The following is a 21,705-nucleotide window of genomic DNA, read 5'->3' as shown; positions in this document are numbered from 1 at the left end:
TTATTTAAATAGTCCATAGCAGCACGTACATACCCACACACGCACGCGCACATATGTATAGCTACAAGCGGGTTCCTCAGTCGGTCAGACGAGAAGGCTAATGACCTAGATGGAGGTTCACGGACGGGAGAAGGTAGAATGATGGTGCTGCGGGGGTGGGAGACGCCGGAGAAAGATCGGATCAAGGTGGGGAACTAGGAAGAGGAAGGAAATGGGGTTACTGGGTCGGGCAAGGTAGGAAAGCGGATCGCGGCTGCGATTGGTCCCACAGCTTCCCCCTCAGCGTCTACGTCAGTATCAAGGTCAGTGTGTCATTGCCTCCACGTGGCTCACCACCTCCACCTTGCTCCAGCGAGGCTGCGGCCGTGGCCTTCCCTGGTGGGAGCTGGAATAACGGCATCGGTTGTGATTAGTCGAGTAAGGGAGGAGTGGGACGGGAAATACGGGTATATATAGACTGTTTGAGAGGACGTTGAGGAGTGGCGGACACACGATGAGGAACGCAGGCATTGATCGGCTCGTCTTTGCTGAGCCTCTTCGCTTCTTCTGATCATCATCGTCGTCGTTGTCGTTTATTAGGACAGCACACGCCGCCAATTCCTAAAAAAGGAACTCGCCTTGTTGAGTTTCACATTAAATGCAGGCTGTTTCATAAGAGAATGTTGTCTCCAAGAAAATTTCAGATGGAAATTAGATTAAATTATTTAGGTTTCGAAATTAGCGATGACTAGTTTTAGACTTAGTTTTCGGTTGGCTCAATTTCAAGGTTCAATTATAGAGTTTTTTGAATGCACTTTCAGAAAACGGTTTAAGCTTGTTATGTGCAATTCGTTGTGTTTATGATATTTTTCCAACTTTCTAAAAATATATAATTTTGTTAATGTAATAAAACTAGTTGGATAAAACTAGTTTGGAATGTTTTATAATAAATTTCTATATCGATATATATTTTTAAAAGTAATTTTGTTATTTTTTGCGATTTCTCTAGTATATTTCATATAAATATATAAATGTAAAAGAGATTAACAAATTCTCTTTATATTATTTTACTATCATAGTATATGTTGCTTTTAACTTTCCTTTCTCTTTGCCTTTGCCGATGTGATTCCGTATATTGAATCAATATCAAACTGTTGTTAACTCTCATTATACATATAATAAATCGTTAATAATAAGTTGCGCGAAAAAATATTTAATATATAATCATATATAATTCTAGAATTCTATTTTTATCTTGTCGGAAACTTCACAAAATCTAAATTACTTTATAAATGTCGTAAGATTTATAAAAAGATCTAACATGTACATCAAATTTATAACACTAAAGTACAGTCTAACAAATGTCTTTTCATATATAGACTTCTTATTTCAATTAGGAAAGTAGATATCACGAAATCCTTTATGAAGTTTTTAACAATCATGGCAATAAATCATTTCGGAATTAATACCATCGAACCAACAATCAATCTGCTTGAAATGAGCTCATTGAGAGAAACCGCAACGTACACAATGATATTGGCAATACTATAGTTACAGCATTCTCTTTTTATGAACCTTTTGGCGCACTGCACAAATCTGCAACATTCGGTGTTCGCTTGAGATCGCTGCGGAAAGAAATGCGAAAGTTCCAATGCACGCCATAGAATATTTTGAGTAACGGATGTGCGTTCTTGAATTAACGAGGTCTATGCAATCACTCGAGCAGCACCGGATAACAGAGGCAGTAATATCACCTTTCTTCTTTCATTCCTGTTTCACACCTCGTCGCATAAATCGTGTATGCACTACATGCGCGTACTCGTACCACACATTCTCCTAACATCAATTCGTACACTTTCTAAAAATAGTTTCCGAGTTGTGACAATACTTTCGATGATGACAACAACATCTTTTGACAATCGCGATGCAAAAGGAAGGACGCAAAAGCGTATGCAAACGAAAGATGTGCATAATCCTCTTATATAGAGCCAATTAGATATATTAGTTTTTGATTAGATATATTAGTTTTTGATAACTAATTTTCATGTATTTAGAGATGAGACATCCTTACTCAGAAAATTTACATACTTAATGTTAATCTTCTTTTTCAATATTTATACATATTTGTATTAATTTATGTTATCTGATTTGAATTGTAAGTAGACTTGAATAGTGCGAACATTATATTACTATAAAAATAATAGTCATTTTACAGAAGAACTAAATATAATAAAATAAAGAAATCTTTGCGCAAATATAGAAAATATATAGAATTAAAGCGGAACTTCCTGTTGAAACTTTCCTTTGAAACGCTAGAACCTGCAATTTTCTTGTGGCGGGGGAACAATAGTATCAAAGCCCATGAACACCCATGAACGATGATAACAATTTATATGGCAATGAATATGTGTACCAAAAGTAGAGAAGGACACTTCGTTTCCCAGAAGGAGGCAAGTCATCCGTAAAAATGTCGGCAGGTACCGTTTATTAACGGATAATGTGGTAAACAACGTTGCACAGATGCACCGCAATTTCCAGCTTTCCAGGACGATCAATTTCCCCGAGAGTTACGTATATTTTTTTTTTAAATTCCTAACAGTACCGCGCGCCACCGACGATCCTAACAATTTCGATATACGTAAGAACGCGGATTCGCCACGGTAATCGTCCGGCAGGAATTATCGGCGCGTTTTCCTCGTCGATCCAGCGTGAACGTTCCCCTGAATCGTTGGAAATTGTTGGGTGAACGCGAGCGACTTTCTTGAAACGACGACTATCGCAATTTCGACTGAAAACGGGGTAACCACGGTGTTACGAGGCGCGCGATCATGGTGCTCGTACAAATTCATTCACCGTGAAATTCCGTTCGCACTTGCGTATGTATAATGATGCACATTATTTTCGGAAATGTAAAGCACCCGATGTTCTGTCTTTCTTGAATCGTGAAAGAATTTCATTTTAGGAACAACTTTTAATTTGCGAAAATTCATTTCTGAATCCTGAATTTATAATAGAAATTTTATATTACTTTATCTATTTCGAAATGAGAAAATTGTTGCCAATGTCAAAGAAATATAATAAATCTATTATAAATAAATATAAACGGTACAACACACTCTTCTTGCGTTCTCATTGTTGCACGCTGCTGCTGGATGCTGAATCGCGGGATAACACAACTTCATTTTTTACATGCCGAATATTGAGAGTCATCAACGATTGATGGACACTGGTCAATCGCTCATCTCACAAAAAATGACCAAGAAGCACAGTCGTGAATCATTCGATCGATGAACTTGAATGAAATAAAAGGAGGCTAAAATCACGAACGGCGAGCGTGTGAATGAACGCGTATGGTTAGTGATTCGCGGTACCTTTCTTCGCTCCCGGAATTTTGCGATTTAATTAGCAATAAAAATGCAGAATGGTCCTCGGCACGTCGCTCTCGACGCTAACGAGCACGGAGCCGACGCCCAGCGACGCCCGGCCACGATCTGTCGCGCATAGCTTCTCTCCCGGGCGGGAACAGGAACGTGCTCGAGATCGCGCGCGATTATTAACGAAAGGAAGGCACCGTGCACGAAAAGCGAGAAACAAATCGCGAGATGTACGCCTCGGGAAGAAGGCTGGCCCGTTCTAAGTCGGCGCGCTTGTCGGCGCGATATCGGGGGATCGTGTGCACGCGCCCCGCCGTGTGTGCATACGCACACGCCGCGATAAAGATCCTCCTCATCGGCACACGGTCTCGTGAAAATCGACTGCGTACTTTCACATCGGCAGATCCGTCTGAAGCGCCGTTGCTCGAGCGTGGCGCGCGAAAATCGGATCTCCTACGAGCCGGCTAACTGGGCTGATTTAAAGTAGGACTTCCCGTGGTCTCGCGCGTTTCGCCTCGCCCGTCTCGCAATCTTAATTGCAAAATCGCGAGCAGCTTCACCGCGTATCGACGCGACATCTTTTCAGATTTCAGGATCCTAGGCTTCGCCCTCGCGGTTTCGCTCTTGAAACCGAGAGTGACCTCCTCGTGCCGGGTGATCGGACGCTGGTGATACGAGCGACCTCGAAATGGGCGTTTCGAGTGGACAGATTGGATCGTCGTCGTTGTGTTTTGTGCGAGCCAGCTTTCATTCCACCCCCTCATAAAATGGTTAATCTCCTCTCGATAAGAATTTCTAGGTCATCCAGATCCGCGAAATACAGATGCCTTGCACTACACGTCCTATATTGCAGCCCAAATGCTTGTCGCTTTGTAAAAAAATTATGCATTAAATTAGAAGATACTTTTTAACCATCTAATCAGGATCGAAGAATTTTTTTATGAAATAAAATACATTTTTTATACATTTCATACATTTATATTTAATTATTTAATTACATTTTTTATATGAAATAAAAGTTTTACCAAAAAATTTAATGTAGTTTCGGTGGCGGTCAGTATGTGGAGCCGCTTCGTAATAAATATTGTATAAGAAATAATATATTGGAAATAATCTGGAGAAACTCACGGTGCACGGTGCGTGGATAAACGTCGCAGATGGAGAGCGGATGATACGCGGCGAAAAAATAATTTAATTCTGAAGGATCGATCGGCGCATCTATAATTTTGAACATGGCTGAACAAGCTGATGAGCCTTCGCTCTCATTTGTCATCCCGGCGGTCGGCGTTCATTGGCGAACGTTTTTTCCTGTAAATTTGACTCAGATTCGAATTCTCCGCTCTATTTGACGCTCCCTCTCGCCGCGGCTGCTGGACGGCGGCGAGATGCCCCTGCCTCCGCTTCGACGTCCGCAAAGAAGAGAGTTCCGTCCGTCGCCGGTGCTCTCGACTACGGAGAATGTATGGAACGACCGAAAGGCAAAAAGGAAAAAGGACTACTCGCTCTATATATACTGCAACTATCCGAGGGTATGTCCAGTACACGATACGCGTTTCATCCGTCAGCTTCAAGGTCCTGCGTCTTCGCGAGGATATCGTCGCGCTGCTGGCGATCCGTACACCTGGAAGGACGAAAAACGGCCTGCGTGCGAATTCTCTCCGAAACCGGCTCCACGAGGGATTGTCTCGAAACGTCACGATGAAGGGTGTCACATACGTCGTCCAACTGTCACGCTGTCACCACCTGCTCCTGCTGCTGCTGGTCTCGGGATGCGCCAGCGCGGAGATCGAGAGACGCACCGCCCGGCAAATGGTGCAGGAGGCGCCGGAAAATCTGGCGTCCAACCTGAACAAGGATTGCGGGAAGTCGTACAGTGCCACGTGCCTCAAGCTGGACGTGGTGTCCTTCCTGGATAAATTGTCGGAGCAGGAGGACATCGGCATCCTGCCGGGCGTGTCTGTGATCAAGGAGAACGGCTCCACTGACGTCCCGACGTCGGAGGTGGTCGCCAATTTGGCGAGGGATTTCCCGAATGACGTCGAGAAGAGGCTGGACGCCTATTTGGTACACAAAGTCGGCAGCTACCTCAACAGCCACTCGATCTCCATCAAGCTGTTCGATCCGAAGACCTTCGAGGCAGCCAGGAGCTTCAACGAGGAGGCGCTCGCGCAACTCGGCTTCGGTAGCAGCCAAAATGTTGAAACAGGTAAGAAAATTATTAAACATTTACTTATCCGTATTAAATAACAAGAATATAAATCCTTTAAAACTAAAACTTTTACGTAAAATATATATTTTGTGATACTATAATATTTTAAAAATAATATAATTATATATTATTTTATATAAACTTATAATTGCTTTGAATCTCTTACCAGTCACGTCTTAGAACTCTGGTTATGTTAATTTTATTCAACAACAGGACGCAAAAAGGACAAGGGCGGCTACGGCGGCCTGCTGGCCGGTCTAATGATGATGAAGGGAACCCTGGGCGCGGTTGGGTTCGGTGCCCTAGCACTTCTCGCTGGCAAAGCCCTGATGACCGGTCTCATGGCGCTCATGCTGTCTGCCATCATCGGGCTGAAGTCCCTGGCCAGCGGCGGCGACAAGAAGACCACGTACGAGATCGTGAGCAAGCCGGTGTACTCCAGCTCGCACACGCACAGCGCGGAGGAGCATCACGGCCACTCCTACGGGCATTCCGGATACGGAAGGTCCCTGGATTCCGTTCACGACTCCTTGCAGCAGGCCGTGCTCAAGTACGGGAACGCGCGCGACCGTAGATCGATCCTGCAGAATTAATCGATCATCCCGATCAACCCCGACGAGGCCACCCCCGCGCTCGCCGGCACACGACGAAACCTTTAGCACACATCTCTACCTCACCGAGTTTCCTTGCTGTTCTTCCCGTCCTCATCTTGCACCGTCGATCAACCACCTTTTCATCCTCCATCTGCTCCCCTGCTGTCTCCTCTTCGTCTCGTTCTCTTTCGCCGGCCCGTCTCCGTTTCTCGCTCGCCATCACTTACTTCCTGTCCATCGTTCTTTCTCTCGGTCTCTCTCTTTCTCTCTCTTTCTCTTTCTCTCTTTCTCTCTCTCTCTCTAAGATCTCGCCTGGTCGCATTTCATCTCGATCCATTTCACGAGTTTTCTGTCACTCTTATTATTATTTATAGTCACGTAGGTATTTATTACGGTTGCATTCTCGTTTGCATTCCCGACCGGTACAGGTCGAGGGGGGAAACGTACCACGTCGCGCCGTGCACGCAGAGATCGCCCAAGATCATGTACATGATTTTTGAATATTTATTATTTCGTTACTGTGTAAAGTTGTAATAATAAAAAACATTTGTAAAGACACACCGTGTTCTCATTGCCGCGACGCGACCGCGACGTCGCGGTACTCGCGGAAATCGCGTAACGCGCGGAACGATCCAGTTTGTCTGCAAAAACGCTTGTCACGATAATCGCCGCTCGGCGATAATCATCTCTCGGCAGGATTTGTCTGAATGAGAAAATTACGTCGAGTTCTCCTAACTGCCTGGCGTAAGTGCATCGTGTGTGTAGCGTAAGCGCATCACGCGCTGAAAAGCGCGTTCGCACTTTCTGTTACGGCAATTTAATCCTTCCGCTTCAGCATGGCTATCCCTGAAGGTGAACGTACGGGCTAATTAAGAAGTAACAAGGCCGGCACCTTCACCACGTTGGACCAGCTATAGCAGTTCTGTATCGTATCACGAAGCGCTGCAATCCTTAACGGGCGCGATACCGTGTACGTTATGCACGATGAAATCGATGGCCAAATCGTGGAGCTCCTACATCCTGGTATCTTGATTGGCACGCGGATCCACTTGCCGTATAATTTATTCACCACACACAGATTCGTTTCCTTAATTTTTCATTTTTGAAAATATTTCGGTCTTTTTGCTCGCGCAGTTTTATTCCGCATTTTTATTTTTATCTTTCAGATTGCGGCTGGTATCGGCTGATTTAATTAATTCAGTTTTCAGTAATCGCATTCTGCTTGTCTACCGTTTTCCACGTTCTTGTAACAATTATACGGCACGAAATAATAAAATTCTATGAGAGAAGAGACTCCACCGGACGTTTCCATTAAGTAATGTGTACCAAGTAGCTCGAGAATTTAATTACTATCGCTTATTTTTACTCTTGTTGCGGCAAAAATTGAACGTCCAATTTCCATGTTTCGTTTTAGCATAATCAACTGGTAAGTGGCACGAACTGCCTCATTCTTGAGACCACCTCTTAAGCGTGTCAGCGTATCGCGAGCAGCTCGCAATGTCGCATCCGGAAACGTCTAGCCCAACTGTTACGTACACCATCAAGCATTATAGTAAGTAGCTGATACTCAAGAAGCGATCTCGTGCCAATCCTCTCGAAATCTTTTTAGAAGACTATTATTAGGGGACTACTTGTCTTGCTGCGAGTAATGACAATCGTGACAATCGCGCCGTTGCGATACCGCGAATGACATAAATCTCGATGTATATAAGCGATCATGATGGCCCGGGGATCAGTCAGCGTCAGTCAGTCGGTGATCCTCCGAAAATTCTCGCCCGCGACGATCTCTTCCGCTGTGTGCAGATCCGCGTGTAGATGTCCATGCTCGTCCTCTGCTTGCTGATCACGTGCGCGATCCACGCGAACGCGTACGAGAGAAATGGCATCCGGAACATCAAGGATTACGTCCTGGATAAGGAGCCGGTCGAACGCCAGCTGTTCCACTTGAAGAAGTACGGTTTCAAGGTCGACGTGAAGGTGATACCTTCGTACAGGAACGGCTCGGCGAAGAGCGAGGACGACGATGATGAGGACCATTTCCCGGCGTTTCCGGTGAGAGACATCGGCAAGTGCATCTTCGAGTTCTCGCTCGGCTGCATCAGGAAGCGCTTCGTTCGTTATCTGGAGACGATAAGCAGTCTCGACGAGATTACTCTGCATGGCCAAGATGTGAAGCTGGTGAAGAGCAGAGCGGTGAGCCGGCCTGACTCCGCCCGCGCCATGAACGACTCGGACGTCAGCATCCAGCGCACCGTCGACGATTTCTTCGATTCCTTCATCCTGCGTATCACCCTGCCCAGATGGAACAACAAGCGGGAGAAGAATCAGATTGATGTGATGATGGACGAAACAGCCGTGGAAGGTATAGAGGATGCGAGAGTGCAGATGTAACCCGGATGTAGAGAAATGTCATAAGGATGCCTAAGAGAGGCATCTTGAATCTCGAGATTTCTTGTTTTTGACAAATTTCAAAAAAGATTGTTGCATTATTTATCAAGTTATTGTTCTCCATTCGGTTAAATTATTGTTATTTGCTTTGCTAAGTCCGGTACATGTGATTTGTTGCAGGACGAAGGAAGGGTGGCGGTGGCGGTGGCGGTGGTTTAGGTGGCTGCGGTGGAGGCAAGAAGGGGGGATGCAATATGATGATGATGGGCATGATAATGATGATCAAAATGAAGTTACTGGGTAAGGATGTTGTTGCATCTATTCGGTTTTTCCATGTTTTTACAAATTTTATAAACATTTTTGAAATATTATTTAAATCTTTTTGTCCTGCAAAATTTCTAAGCAAAATTCTTAATTAGATTTTAAATAAATTTTACTGAAATTTCTGAATCAAAGTTTAAAGTAAAGTATAATTACAAGCAAAATTTGTCGTGACAAAATAATTCACTTTTGTTACAATAAATAATTGGACCTGGTATACAACAGGATTGGCGGCGATAAAAGGCATGATGATGGGCGGCATGTCTATGATGATGTTGCTGATGCAGAAATTCGGAAAGGGAGGAGGCCCTTGGCAAGGTGGAGGCGGCCCTTGGCAAGGAGGTATTCTTCTGTCCATTCCTCTTTGTTTATCGCGGTTATACAGAGTATCTGACAAAAGGCGAAAAACCTCTCGCCCACAGGTAGATCTCGTCAAACTGAATTAAAAAGTCCTGTACCATTTTGCAAACAACCACGTAAAATTTCGAGTAATTAAGAAAGTTCGCTCATTCGGCGGACGCGAGGGAATTATGAATGAATAACGTAAAAAACCGGCTAGCCGCGCGCGCGACGCGATAGCAGCGAGTATCGGATTGCAGCGGCAGGCGAGACGACGCTTCTAAGAAATACGACAACACTTTTTCGGCAACTCGAGCGCGTGAATGAGACGCTGAGAAATTATTGTCCACGCGTCGCCTCGCCTGCCGGTATAACCCGATACTCGCCGCTATCGCGTTCTTCTAAGAAATACGCCAGCGCTCGCGTTTTTTACGTTATTCATTCATTCTTCCCTCGCGTCCGCTGAATTAGCGAACTTTCTTTACTTAATTACTCGAAATTTTACGTGGTTTGCAAAATGGTACAGGACTTTTTAATTCAGTTTGACGAGATCTACCTGTGGGCGAGAGGTTTTTCGCCTTATGTCAGACATCCTATATTATTAAAAGAATATGATTAATTTGTATATAAACTTTTATTAAATTTTTTATTTAATATAAACTTTTCGTAAGAATTCAATCCAATTCAAGAACAAAAGAAGCCAAATGTAAAAGCAATGTTTCAACAGAAATTAAGTAATACAAGAATCGATTACTTTCATAAAATGGTATTACTACGTAATAATGATTAAATATTTAATGACAATTTACATCTCACACTTCACGACATTTTCCAGGCCAGCTCAAAGAGATCGTGCTTCTTACGAAATCGTCAGGTGGTCATCATGGTGGTGGTGGTGGTTGTTGCGGACCAAGTGATAGTTACGGTGCACCTCCAGCCAGCAGTTATGGTGCCCCATCAGGAGGAGGAGGTTACGGCGGAGGCGGATGGGGCCGCAGCTTCAACAAGCGACCGATGACATTATTATACGATGGCGTGATCAAGACGCAGGAAGGTTCTAATCGCACTCTGATGGTAGGAGAAGCCACCTCGAAGACGGACAATCTCGATTATCAGGACTATCAAGAACCGCCAATCGCAAACTCAAATTTCACGACTGCTCGTTGGAATGCAACGAGCAATCTTGCCTTTTACGAATACGGAGACAACAATGTAAATGTTAATTCCGTGAGAAATGACTCGAAGCTAAAATTGACGACGAATGCAAAAGGTGAAGGCTTCGCGTTTAACGAGAATTCGTCTAACGCCAAAACCGACGTTGGCGATGAGAAAAATGTTGATTTGATGGCAAGCACAAATCAATTTGATTCAACTGAGGATGCAAATTCGGCGTACATGGATGAGTGGCAAGCTATGGCCGAAAAAATAAATCCCAGCGACGTTTCGTCGTCGAATCCGCACGCGAGAGTCGAATTGCGACGAACCGAATCGCGCTCTAGGGATGTGCCCCTCTTGCGTGGAATTTAGATCATTTATTGTTAATTTTTTAAATCACCTTGCGTATTATTTATTGTTAGATAAGGAGGCTTGCAGCTATTGCGCAAAGAATTTTATTGGTCTCGCATTGTTCCTAGCATTCTCTCTAAAACATTTAATTTAAGATGGCAATTAGATCATGGATCATCGCAAGCTGATGTTGCGTTTGAAAATAGATTGTTAATTTCTGCTTTTATGAAAATATATTATTTATCATCTTGAAAAATTCGTTAGATTAATTACGTCCAAATCCAGCAGCCAGCGTTCGTTAGTAAACTTAAGAAAATTAATAATAATTATTAGAGCAATAATAATCATTGCAAATTTTTCATGAATTAAATTTTTTAATCTTTAATTTTTTGCATTTAAACGCAAGATAGTGGCGCGATCTTCTGAAGAGTCTTCCAAGCTTCTTCTTTCACGCCTTTCACGACGAGTAACCGGCCTTGAACGTCGCCGGAAGTGCTGCTATCCGGGATCCATTTTATCGAGTACAGCTATGGGGTATACCGATCGAGGGGCCCCGCCTGAGTCACATCGACATCTGGTATATCGAAGGCTATTCGCGCATTCGGTCAAGTTCAAGATTGCACGGATGCATGTACCTGTCGAATCGCCTCAAAGAAGGACATATTAAACATATTTCAGGTCTATAACGGTTTTTCTCTCGCGTCACGATCCGCGAGTTTTTCTTTTAACGCAATTACTTACAGTTAACATATTTACTTCTCAGTGTTAATGGGTTTCACTGCATTCCTTAATTCACTAAATTCTCCCTCGCGGTCCGGCAAGCAAATGTATGCCCGATAAAACTGCGATATTACGAAGCCAAGAAAATTATTGACAAAAATTGAGACACCGTACAGGCAACGAGCTTTCTAAATACATAAATAAATTGTTAATTTATTAAGCATACATAATAATAACTTGAGAAATTGAATATCAAATCAACGCGCGAAGGACCAATAAAACAAACCCAATAAAACAAAGCCGTTTGAAAGGTACATATATCTTGCATTTAAAATATTTAATTTTCGATAAATTTCAAAGAAAAATAAAAATTATGTCAAGCAAGCGTAAACGCATTCCTCGCCACGCGATACTTTCGCATCGTTATTATTTTCTAACTCTTTTACATTTTCGCGCCGTTTGGCGCGGACTCAATTATGCCTCGCGAACGCTAACGCACGACCAAATTCCCGGCTCGTTCGAGGTTTTTACTCGCAGCGGCCGACCCACATTAGTGCGTCGAACCGTCCTCTTGAGACTCACGACACGTAGGCTTTTCGGTGGCAACGCGATCTGATTTGAAAAGAGTAACGGCAGGCGGATTTGTCAGCGCTCGGTCGCGGATAGACGCGCGTTTATGGCCGCGCACATTCGGTTTTCTCTCCTCCGCGCGCGCAGACGACGAGGAGGCGCCCGCTTCGAGTCGCCAGGTCGCCCGTCAATCACCGTTAGCCAACCTACTGATCGATTGCAACGCGAAATCGGCCACGTCGCTCCTCCTTTCGCGACCGATCGGGAAAATCGGCGAAAGTGCTCGTCTGGTCCGGAAACCGGCACCGGAAGTATAGCTGCGACGCGCGACGTCGTTCTCGGATCGATCGGTTCACTTTCCTGCGCCACCGCAATTCGCGAGAGCCGCCGACCGTCAAGATCTGCAGATCTTGGAGGATCTACAAGATCAAGATGTAGCGATAATGATCTCGAGACTCGCAAGTAGCAGCGTAACCGTTTTGAAGATAAATAGCGTCGCTATTTTGAAGATCCGATTTGATGTGTTTATGATAGTTTGGAACTTGAAGAGTTATTTTGCAGCTTTCTTGTTTGATTTATAAACAGCGTGTCCTCTTTATTTCCTCGGACGGCGAAATCCCTTTAAGTTATTAAATTTTCAAATACTGCCGATAAATTTTATCGCTGCCTCTAATAGTTTTCGGAGGAATAGCTTGTAACACTTTTGTCAGCTTTTATTCGCGCCTATCAAATATTCATGCGCTTTCTCTGCCTAACTTGAAAATACAAGACCCTATGTACAAAAACTGCAGTCATAGAAATTACGAAGATATAAACGTTTGGCAAATAATCGCGCTTTTCTGTGCCACGAGGGAATATATTTTCGATGCTTGAAGGAGTGTTATAATTTTTCATTTGTTTTCCGTCATGACACTCGCTCAGTATTGGCTCAGCTATAATATTTTAGTACGCCGTTTGTTGCCCATACTTATTTCCGCGAACATCTTTAACGCGACATCGCCGTTTGCTTGTTCCCCCATATTTCCCATACATCGGAAGTCTGTCACAAAAGCCGAAAGCCATTTCCCCGCAGCACTTCACCAGTTGACGTAACGGAAATTATACGGCGGTCTGTGTCCGCGTAATACACGAGGCAATGCACGATGTGCTATTTGTTCCGTCAGAGATAGTGCGATAATGTTGTATTTGCATGTTCGCCGGATTCTATAGCCAGAAGTAGGAGAGATAGGTAAAAGTGGGTGAACACGCGTCGTCACTCTTCGTCAAAAAAAATGAGAATGAAGAAATTATGGCTGTCATCTTTACGGTTCGGTTTCACGGAGATTCCATTCATTCTGACAGATAATATTTCAACAGCAAATTACATGTAAACTAGATACGTCGAGGTAATTAAGACCTCGATCAGCTGATTGTGACTTAAGTCTATTAGCGTCTATGCTTATTAACTCGACAATAAAATTTCTTCTTAGGTTTGCTATCGTAAACCTTTTGAGCATTCATCTAAGTGTGCGAATAAATATTCGTCAATCACCATACAATAAGCTTCCTTCTGTGCTTGATGAATCTGATATTTTTTTCGTTTACTCAATATGTGACATGCGTCCCAGTTGCTTGGTTCACTTTGTGCACGTACAAACCAGTTTCGGTGCACCGCAAACAAATACTTTCTGTCGGGGCCACCGTCGACCATTGAAGTTTACGTTTCTGGTTCACGCGCTCCGCGATTTTTCCAGTTAAATCTAAAACTCGAAATACTTTCTAACGTACGGTCGCATGTGTCACGGGCGACCGGCACATTCCAAGCGGTTCGCCACAGTCAGACCGGCACAAATTGCTTCCTTCTATCAAGAAGTTGTTAGAAGCTCTTCATATAATGAAGGAGCAAGGAGATCGGTCAGTCTCGTGAGCGCGATTGCCCACAATTCAATTGCCAAACTTGAATTACGATTCCATTAAGCGTACATCAGCGGCACAATTCGCGCAAACCTTGCACAGTAATAATAACGTAATAACAACTCGCAATAAAAAAAGAAAAACATATCTCAGCATACTTTCCGTGATAATATACGTTAAAAATAAATGTTGAACATTCTACATGGTAACCGCAGGCGGTCGAGAGCTGCAGCAAACGGAATGCGCACGAGCTATTCTTCATGCGACATTGTTGCTTCCATTTCCACGCGGGAGGCGCGGGAGTATCCGGCAGTGTCGTCGTCTGCATCGTCATCATCATCATTTGATAAATTATGGCGCAGCCGAGACGTATCTGGGTTACGCTGGAATACCGAGCGGGCCCCTTGTTCCTCCATGGGTATCGGGAGCTCCCCGAGAAGGAGCAGAGTGAAATGGAAAAAAAGAGTTCACCTCGCACGCGTTACATTTCGTCGTACTATTCGTCAACGGGCGAACGGGCAGGAACGCGAGAGCACACCACCACGAAGACGAATCTGCGGCGGAACGAAAAATTCCGAGCGTGAAATCCGGCTTCCGGCTGAATGCGGCTCGTATACGCGCGCTTTTCGGCGTCGAACACGCGCGCGCGTAAGCCGGTCATACGCCTCAACCTACCTACCTACCTACCTACCACCTTCCATTAGTAGGTCAATGGAATTCATCCGGTCGAACTGTGCTCGTTCACTCGCTTTGGCCCACCCGATCGCCTTGGTCAGCGCGAGTGCCGAGCGGGAGACCGAACTTTCAGTCTCTCTCCACGGATACTCGCCGGCATTGACGTAGTATTGACCTCTATGCCTACGTGAACGTTAGATCTCGATCATGTGATGAGATCAACGCGCTACTTCCCGAATGCGTCCTTGCATTCGACAATTTGCATGCGGACAATGTTGCTGCGCGCGTACGTGGCGATGGAAATCAAAGCGTCTAACGTTACTATCTGCGTGCTTCATGAGGACTGAATCGAAAACGTGATCCCATAACGTGAGATATTAAAGGCGATTACGTATTGTGATGAAATCCTGCTGAGGAAATTGATGTTTCCTCTCAGCAAAACTGAAATGAGGCTCTGACCTAAAATTTAAATTAATTAATTTAATGAGTTTCAAGACTTAATCTTGTTTCACGAAAAAATTCGAATTTTGTTAAATTAAAGTTCAATTTAATCTTACAATTAAAGTTTCCAATTTTTCAACGTCGAAAATTAATTCTCAATTCACGGCAGAAATTTATTTACTTAAATTTTTGCTGTTCATGCACGGGAAAGCAGCGTGCAGGTGCCGGATTGTAATGAATGGTAAAATTGTAATGGTCAACGCAATACGCCTGATCGAAGCCACTTAAGGATATTACTGACGAGACGTAGAAGACGCTTTTAGCTGTCAGCTAGCTATGCCAGACAAGCTGCAGCTTGAAGATGAACTCTACACGTTGGAGCTGCTGGTCGGAATAATGAGAACACCTTCACCGGGAATCCGCGTGAGTGAAAAGCCCGAGGCGCGGCTGGTCAGTTAAATGTAACAGCATGGTGTTTACATCAGCTCGTGATGTTTTACTTATATCGGATCCGCTGCAGATAAGTGTTGCAAAGCAGGTTTTTAAGCACGTTCGATTAAGTGTCTCCTAGAGCTAGTCGGCGAGCTAGCTCGCCTAGTAAAAGTCTATTACGTCGAGCAGCTGATCAATGATAAATGATTTGTATTATTTAGATATCACTTACATGGATTGCGAGCGATCTGCAGCTTCATGGTGCCCGTGCAGTGTCGTGGCGTTTACTTGTGCGTTTTAATATACATGGTGTCATTCCGTCGCGCCGGCAAGAAAGCACCGAGCGTGTAAGAGCGACGCCTTGGCATCCGCGCGCGGAATAAGTCATTCACACGTACATGCGCGCTCACACAATTTGCTATTCATTCACGAGTGTTTTATTACATTCGAGGATCTGAAAGGATGTTTCTAGTAATCTATACATATATGCATATGGGGTTTGGCGGAATCTCGTCTATCGTCTATTTGGATGTAGATTTCCATCGCGTGGCTGCCTATCGTAACTGTACTTCAGTCTGCGAACACATCGGTAAACATATTCTTATGTTTCCATTTATTTCGAATCAAGATCATGAAGGCTTGGAATATAGCTGCACGGTATATGCCATAAAAGCTTAAATGTTTGAGATCACCTTCTTTTATTATACATATACGCACAAGAAATCAATAAAAGTTTTGATGAAAATTTTCTTCTTTCGCACTTTCCCCAAATATCTATTAATTTTGCAATTAATTATCTCCGCAAAAATGCTTTGATATTTTTCTTAATACCTTTTATGATTGTAACTATATCTTAATCGAATCTCAAAGCGTTGCAGACGCATTTATCACGTCGGCACACATTGGAATTGAGGAAGTTGAATTGGATTTCAACCGTAACAAACATGTAGCACTCTCGTGCAATTTCGTGTAAATGATTAACCATAGTGATGATTCGTCTACGTGTTGACTCGCGGGCAGACTTTTTGCCATCATTTTTCGAGGAAGTAAATTGCAATCCGTAGACTACAAATGACTACAATCAACTATTTTATACGACTTAGGAGAACATTGTATGCTGTCATGTAATGCGCGTTAAATTCCAATTTCGCTTCAATCTTAAATACGTTTATCGCGAGATAGTGCAATTTATGAAACGGCCGGCGCAAAATACAATAAAGAATACATTATCAGGAGCTCCATGAAAATAACTCAATTCTCATACAAGAATACATCGCACGCTGATTACATACAAACGTCCAAAAATGATCGAATTATCGGAATATCGGAATTAAATTTCATTGCTGGTTTTTCAGATCATCCAAAGTTGACCAGATGACCATTGCACTTCGCGTTGCCGATGTTATCGGCTTCTGGAACTCGAGCAGTCCGTATTTCCCAACATCGAAGAACGCCTACGTGGTATTCATGCTTGATCAGGGCTGGCCGGTTTGCCGCCAACTCGATGAAAAGGTATCCCTCTGCGTGCGCACTTGCCGTGCAGGCCAGCTCTCACGTAGGCAGAAGCCGAACAGCTTTAAACGGCTTTTAAACGCGCGCATGTACGTGTAACCACAGGTTCGTTCGTTCGGCTGCAGTCCGAGAGGAGACGATAATGACCTTCCACGGAGGAGCTCGCCGACGGAGTAGGAGGGCCTTTGACACACTTGACGCTCAGGTGAATTGTAACCGAGAGCGGAGAGGCCTCGTGGTTAGTGCGGACGGAGAGATCGAACGGAGCGCGTCTCCGGAGGCGAGAGAGAGGGTGCGAGATCGGCAGGAAGAGGGAAGAAGAGGTGAAAAAGGAGAGAGAGGAGAAGAAGAGTGACCAGACAGGTCGGGAGACCTGACCAAGACGTGGACCTGATATACGCGGACGACGGTCACGCCGGTCACCCTGACGGACTCCGGCGTCTGCGATGCAACGTGATCGTAACCGCGTAGGAGCCTGCCGATCTTGCGCCGCGCCGAAACGACGACGGGGAGGGAACCTTCTCGACGAAGAGGAGGAGAAGGACCACCAGAGGCCCGCAGAGCGGTGGGAGAAGACCGTGGAGTTTTCGGTGGAGGAGGAGGAGGGGTAGGATCTCGAGGCTGGATCCCGTGGTCCCCGGTGCGACCTCTCATAAGTAAGAAGAACGTGTGATGAGCACTGGTAGATACCAAAGAACCCCGGGGTGCACGTGGATGACGCGCGCGATGACGTTGACCCCGTTCGCGAAAATCAAAAGTGCGCGCTGCTTCCAGTTGCTAGATGAGCAATAGTCTCCCTCTCTCTCTCTCTCTCTCTCTCTCTCTCTTTCCTTCTTTCTATCTCTCTCTCTCTTTTTGTGTGTGTGGTTACCGCCGCGGTGGTGTACATTCAGAGCGTGCAGTGCTTCCGGGACGTTACCTCACACCTCTGGTCACGCGTAAAGGCGAACGGAAGAGTCGCGTACGTGTGTGGTCACGTGTAACACGCGTAATCGTAAGTGCAAAGGAATTAAGTACAGGATCGAATCCAAGGGTAGAGAGACACGATAAGGTTTGTGACGTAGGAACGTGGTCTCGAGCGAGCGGTGCGCCGTCGAAGATGCATTGGGGGACGACGTTGTTCCTGCTGTGTCTCTCGATAACGTTATCGCGCGCGACGCTCTTCAGCGTCGAGAGACTCCGCCGGTACGCGAGGATCCTGAGCCTGGACTCGCTGGCGATCAACGAGACCGGGAACGAGCTCTGGCACGGGCTCTTCAAGGACTGCGACAAGAGGGTGACCTTCTCCTGCATACAGAAGAACGCGTACACGTACCTCGACAACGCGTTCATCGAGAGGGACAACATCACCGTCTTCGACGGGCTCGTACTCACGAGGAACAACGTGACCTACGACGCGTGCCCGAAACTGGAGAACCGGCACGACATTCGCGAGAACCTCGTGGATGACGTCGATGTAACGGACAACTGCAACGGGAAAGCGAAGGAGACGGAGGAGGCGGAAGGTCGAAAGTTCCGAGACGAACCGGACTCGCCGCTGGAGGAAATCACGGACGCCCTGAGAGAGAAAACCGTGAAGTTCCTGTCCACGCGGAATTACGAGATCCAGCTGCCGCAGTTCTTCTTTGAGGGTGCCACTGTGAAGGTCAGCCCGCGCGAGATAGACGAGAACGGTGCCCTGTTAAGGGTGGATTTCGGGGCTCCCGTTGTACAGCAGCAGGGACGTATTTTTAAGAAAATCAGTAAGAAGAACCAAGAATTTCTTTATATCCTTTATTAAATAAGGGAAGAAAGTGTGACAAAAAATTAATGAAATGTATCATAAATTGCGAATGAAAGTCTAATAATCCATCTTTTTCCAGAAAGGTTCATACAGACCAGATTGCTAACCGCCCTCCTGGCGCTTCTCCTCATCATCAAGCTGATCAAGGTGAAGTTCCTATTCGTGATTCCGTTCCTATTCGGCGTCGGCGCCGCGAAGAAGCTCTTCCTCAAGCTGCTGCTGTTCTTCATCCCCGCGTTCGCGCACATCTTCAAGCTCTGCTCGAGTTACTACACGTCCCACGCCACCAAGTTCCATCATCATCACCACCAAGTAGGCTCCTCTACATATCCCTAATAATTCCCATCAAATTTCGCAGAATGTTTCCTCAATGATTCGCGTTTCAGATCGCGCACCATCATCATCACGTGCCGGTGCCGGTGGCGATCCCATACAACCATCATCACCATCACCACGATCACGATGATTACGATGGTTACGAGTACTCGCATCCCCACATCCAGTACCGAAAGGACATGGAGGAGCTGAAGGAATGGGGCATCGAGGCCTACGAGGGGCCCTACAATGATCCGGGCCAGCACTTGAACCACGTGGTCCCGGCTCCCGCGTCGGCGAGCGCTTCCGGGCCCGGATACTCTGGATCCTACGGGCTTCCGCAATACGCGGCGAATGCCAAGCCGCTCGCGTCGTCCTACCTGGACAACACGGTCTCTGCGAGCGCGCACAACCTGGCCTACTCCGGCTACTTGAACGACAAGTACAACCGGCGACCAGCGGTCGCCGGCGCGAAGCCATCGGCGAGCAACCCGTACGCGGTGTTCGCGCCGAATCTGCGCCCGGCTCACCATCATCATTATCAGCGAGTGGTGGCGCCGGCCAAGAGCGTGTCTATCTCTCGTCAGGATGATGCTGACGACGAGTACTACGGGCCGATTGTCTCCCGGCTGGAGGACATCTTCGGGCAGCTGAGGTTCCACGAGGAGACCTGCCGGGAGATGCTGATCTGCAGCATGTACAAGAATCCGGCGAACTACTCGCCGCACAGTAACATCGTGTCGCACGAGCTCTCCAGGTAAATCTCCAATATAGCACACTGCGATTATCGATTAAAATACCTCGATATATCGCCCGCGTATCACAAAGAGAAAGGTGGAGATCGCTGGCGCGCGCTCCGAATCGCGTTAATCGGGTCACGTTGCCTCTGGCTCTCTCTCTTTTTCTCGTGTCGCGTCGCTCCTTTTTGCCGGTTCTTGAACACGGCGATCGCGAATCGCCGCGCTCACCAGGAGCACCTGTGCGCTTACAATTAGTAGCCCGCCGACAATCGAGGAGACGCTAGGATCAAGATGCTTGCGACCGAGGCTCTCGACGGCTGGGCGAGCGAAAGTACGCGAATAAGAATTTTCTTTAATGGCTCGGAAAATTCGGCTCGATCTTCGATTAACTCTCGCAGTCTGCCGTGTCAGAATCGTATCACTTTGCGTATGCATGCTGCATTGAATAATTGCGGAAACGAGGATCGAGGAACGCAACGCTCGGAATCGGGTCGGCGCGGTCCGGAACAAGCGGGCACGCTAATTGCGACGCATGACCATCGCCGCTCGTAAAGACATCGCGCTGCCTCGCGCTATGATGGTATCACATTAATTCCTAAGAGCTATGGCGTCTGCTTGCAGAGATCCACAGGAGCTCAAGCGTGGTGGGACGGAGAGTGCGTCCAGCCAAAAGTTCTACAGGTATCTGAGCGCGGCGAGGCACGGCCAGGACGGCGGAGACTGCCTGAGAACGTATCCTTGTCGCAGCAACGCCGAGTAAACGCCGAGTGAACGTCGAGTAAACGCTGGTGCAACGAGCTTTACGCACGTCGGCTCGCATGTATTCCGCGTTTGTCTGATCGCATGCGACAGATGTTGCTTGGAGCAGGTGCCGCTAATCATATACATTTGCTCATCGAGCTCGAGAAATTATATCAGAAATCAACGATGTAACGTTGCGTAATAATCGATATCGGTGCAACGAGGAGTCCGACGGTACTGCCATGCATTATGATTTACGGATTTTAATTTACGGATACGCGTGCGAGAACTCGTACTTGAGGATTTCTTCTCTCTTTTCTTTTTTCTTCTTTTTGTCCTATAGCAGAAATTAAATCGGAATGCGCGAATCCTTGTCGCCAGTTTGTCGCCGGTGTACTAATTAGCTTAGTTGTAAGAAGCTGGGATCGGCACGGTGAATGTAATTTTGTCGTGATTTACGATAGAGAGCTTCTCGAATTTAGCGACCGGCTTTAGAGAGTAGACAGATCGATGGATTTTGTGCGATGATGCGTCAAAGTTTGCGTAATCTATTGACACATTGTCAACAAAATCGCTGATTTGAATTGGATTACGTGGCATTTTATGGGATAAGTTGTTGGACTAATTTTACCTGCAATGCAGGCTATTTAAAAAATAGCAAGAGAAATTTTATTCATTTAGAAAGTCGCTTCATATTATGCGAATGTTTCATAAACGAGAAAAAAAATTTAATAGTACATGTAACGTAATGCGATGTGAACAATCTTTCTACAACCCGTAAAATTAACTAGCTCCGCGATAATTGGATATGCAACAAGAAATTAAAAAGGTTTAAATTATTGTATAATAAGATAGATGCTTACATTATGTGATGCTATGTAAAAATTAGTTAAGTAGCGTCCGGTGCATAAATGTAAGGCCTATTTATTTTGTTAAATATAATTAATCACTGTTACTGTCACACACATATCCGGATGCCATACGCAATAAAAATGTTATCCATTATTTAATATTATATATCTTGAGTTTTCCACAAACTTACGCAACATCGAAATGTAAAAAATTAATATTTTAATAGTTGTATAATTCGATCATGTATATTACTTTATGTGCAATAAAAAATTAAATTAATGTTTCTGTTATATTATATATTATCCTTACAAATAATATGTTC

The 21,705-nt window shown here is 45.3% G+C and overlaps 3 protein-coding genes across 3 annotated transcripts; all 3 read left to right on the top strand.

Annotated features, from left to right (window-relative positions):
- The first annotated feature begins 4,351 nt into the window (after positions 1-4,351).
- Positions 4,352-6,704, top strand: LOC105279064. Its single transcript, XM_011338603.2, has 2 exons — positions 4,352-5,559; positions 5,776-6,704. Exons 1-2 carry the CDS (start codon positions 4,812-4,814, stop codon positions 6,153-6,155), a joined length of 1,128 nt encoding a protein of 375 aa, XP_011336905.1. The 5' UTR covers positions 4,352-4,811; the 3' UTR covers positions 6,156-6,704.
- A 2,254-nt stretch (positions 6,705-8,958) lies between these two features.
- On the top strand, positions 8,959-10,917 carry LOC113562552 (major prion protein-like). The gene is made up of 2 exons (XM_026972279.1): positions 8,959-9,206; positions 10,039-10,917. Exons 1-2 carry the CDS (start codon positions 9,110-9,112, stop codon positions 10,728-10,730), a joined length of 789 nt encoding a protein of 262 aa, XP_026828080.1. The 5' UTR covers positions 8,959-9,109; the 3' UTR covers positions 10,731-10,917.
- Positions 10,918-15,195: 4,278 nt separating this feature from the next.
- Positions 15,196-21,659, top strand: LOC105279071. The gene is made up of 6 exons (XM_026972278.1): positions 15,196-15,431; positions 16,796-16,952; positions 17,058-18,694; positions 18,815-19,047; positions 19,122-19,807; positions 20,412-21,659. The coding sequence occupies exons 3-6, from the start codon at positions 17,734-17,736 to the stop codon at positions 20,548-20,550; spliced, it is 2,019 nt and encodes a 672-aa protein (XP_026828079.1). The 5' UTR covers positions 15,196-15,431; positions 16,796-16,952; positions 17,058-17,733; the 3' UTR covers positions 20,551-21,659.
- The last annotated feature ends 46 nt before the right edge of the window (positions 21,660-21,705 follow it).

Source organism: Ooceraea biroi, chromosome 9 (assembly GCF_003672135.1).
Source record: "Ooceraea biroi isolate clonal line C1 chromosome 9, Obir_v5.4, whole genome shotgun sequence".
Classification (NCBI taxonomy): Eukaryota; Metazoa; Arthropoda; class Insecta; order Hymenoptera; family Formicidae; genus Ooceraea; species Ooceraea biroi.
This window is presented reverse-complemented; position numbering and strand designations above follow the sequence as displayed.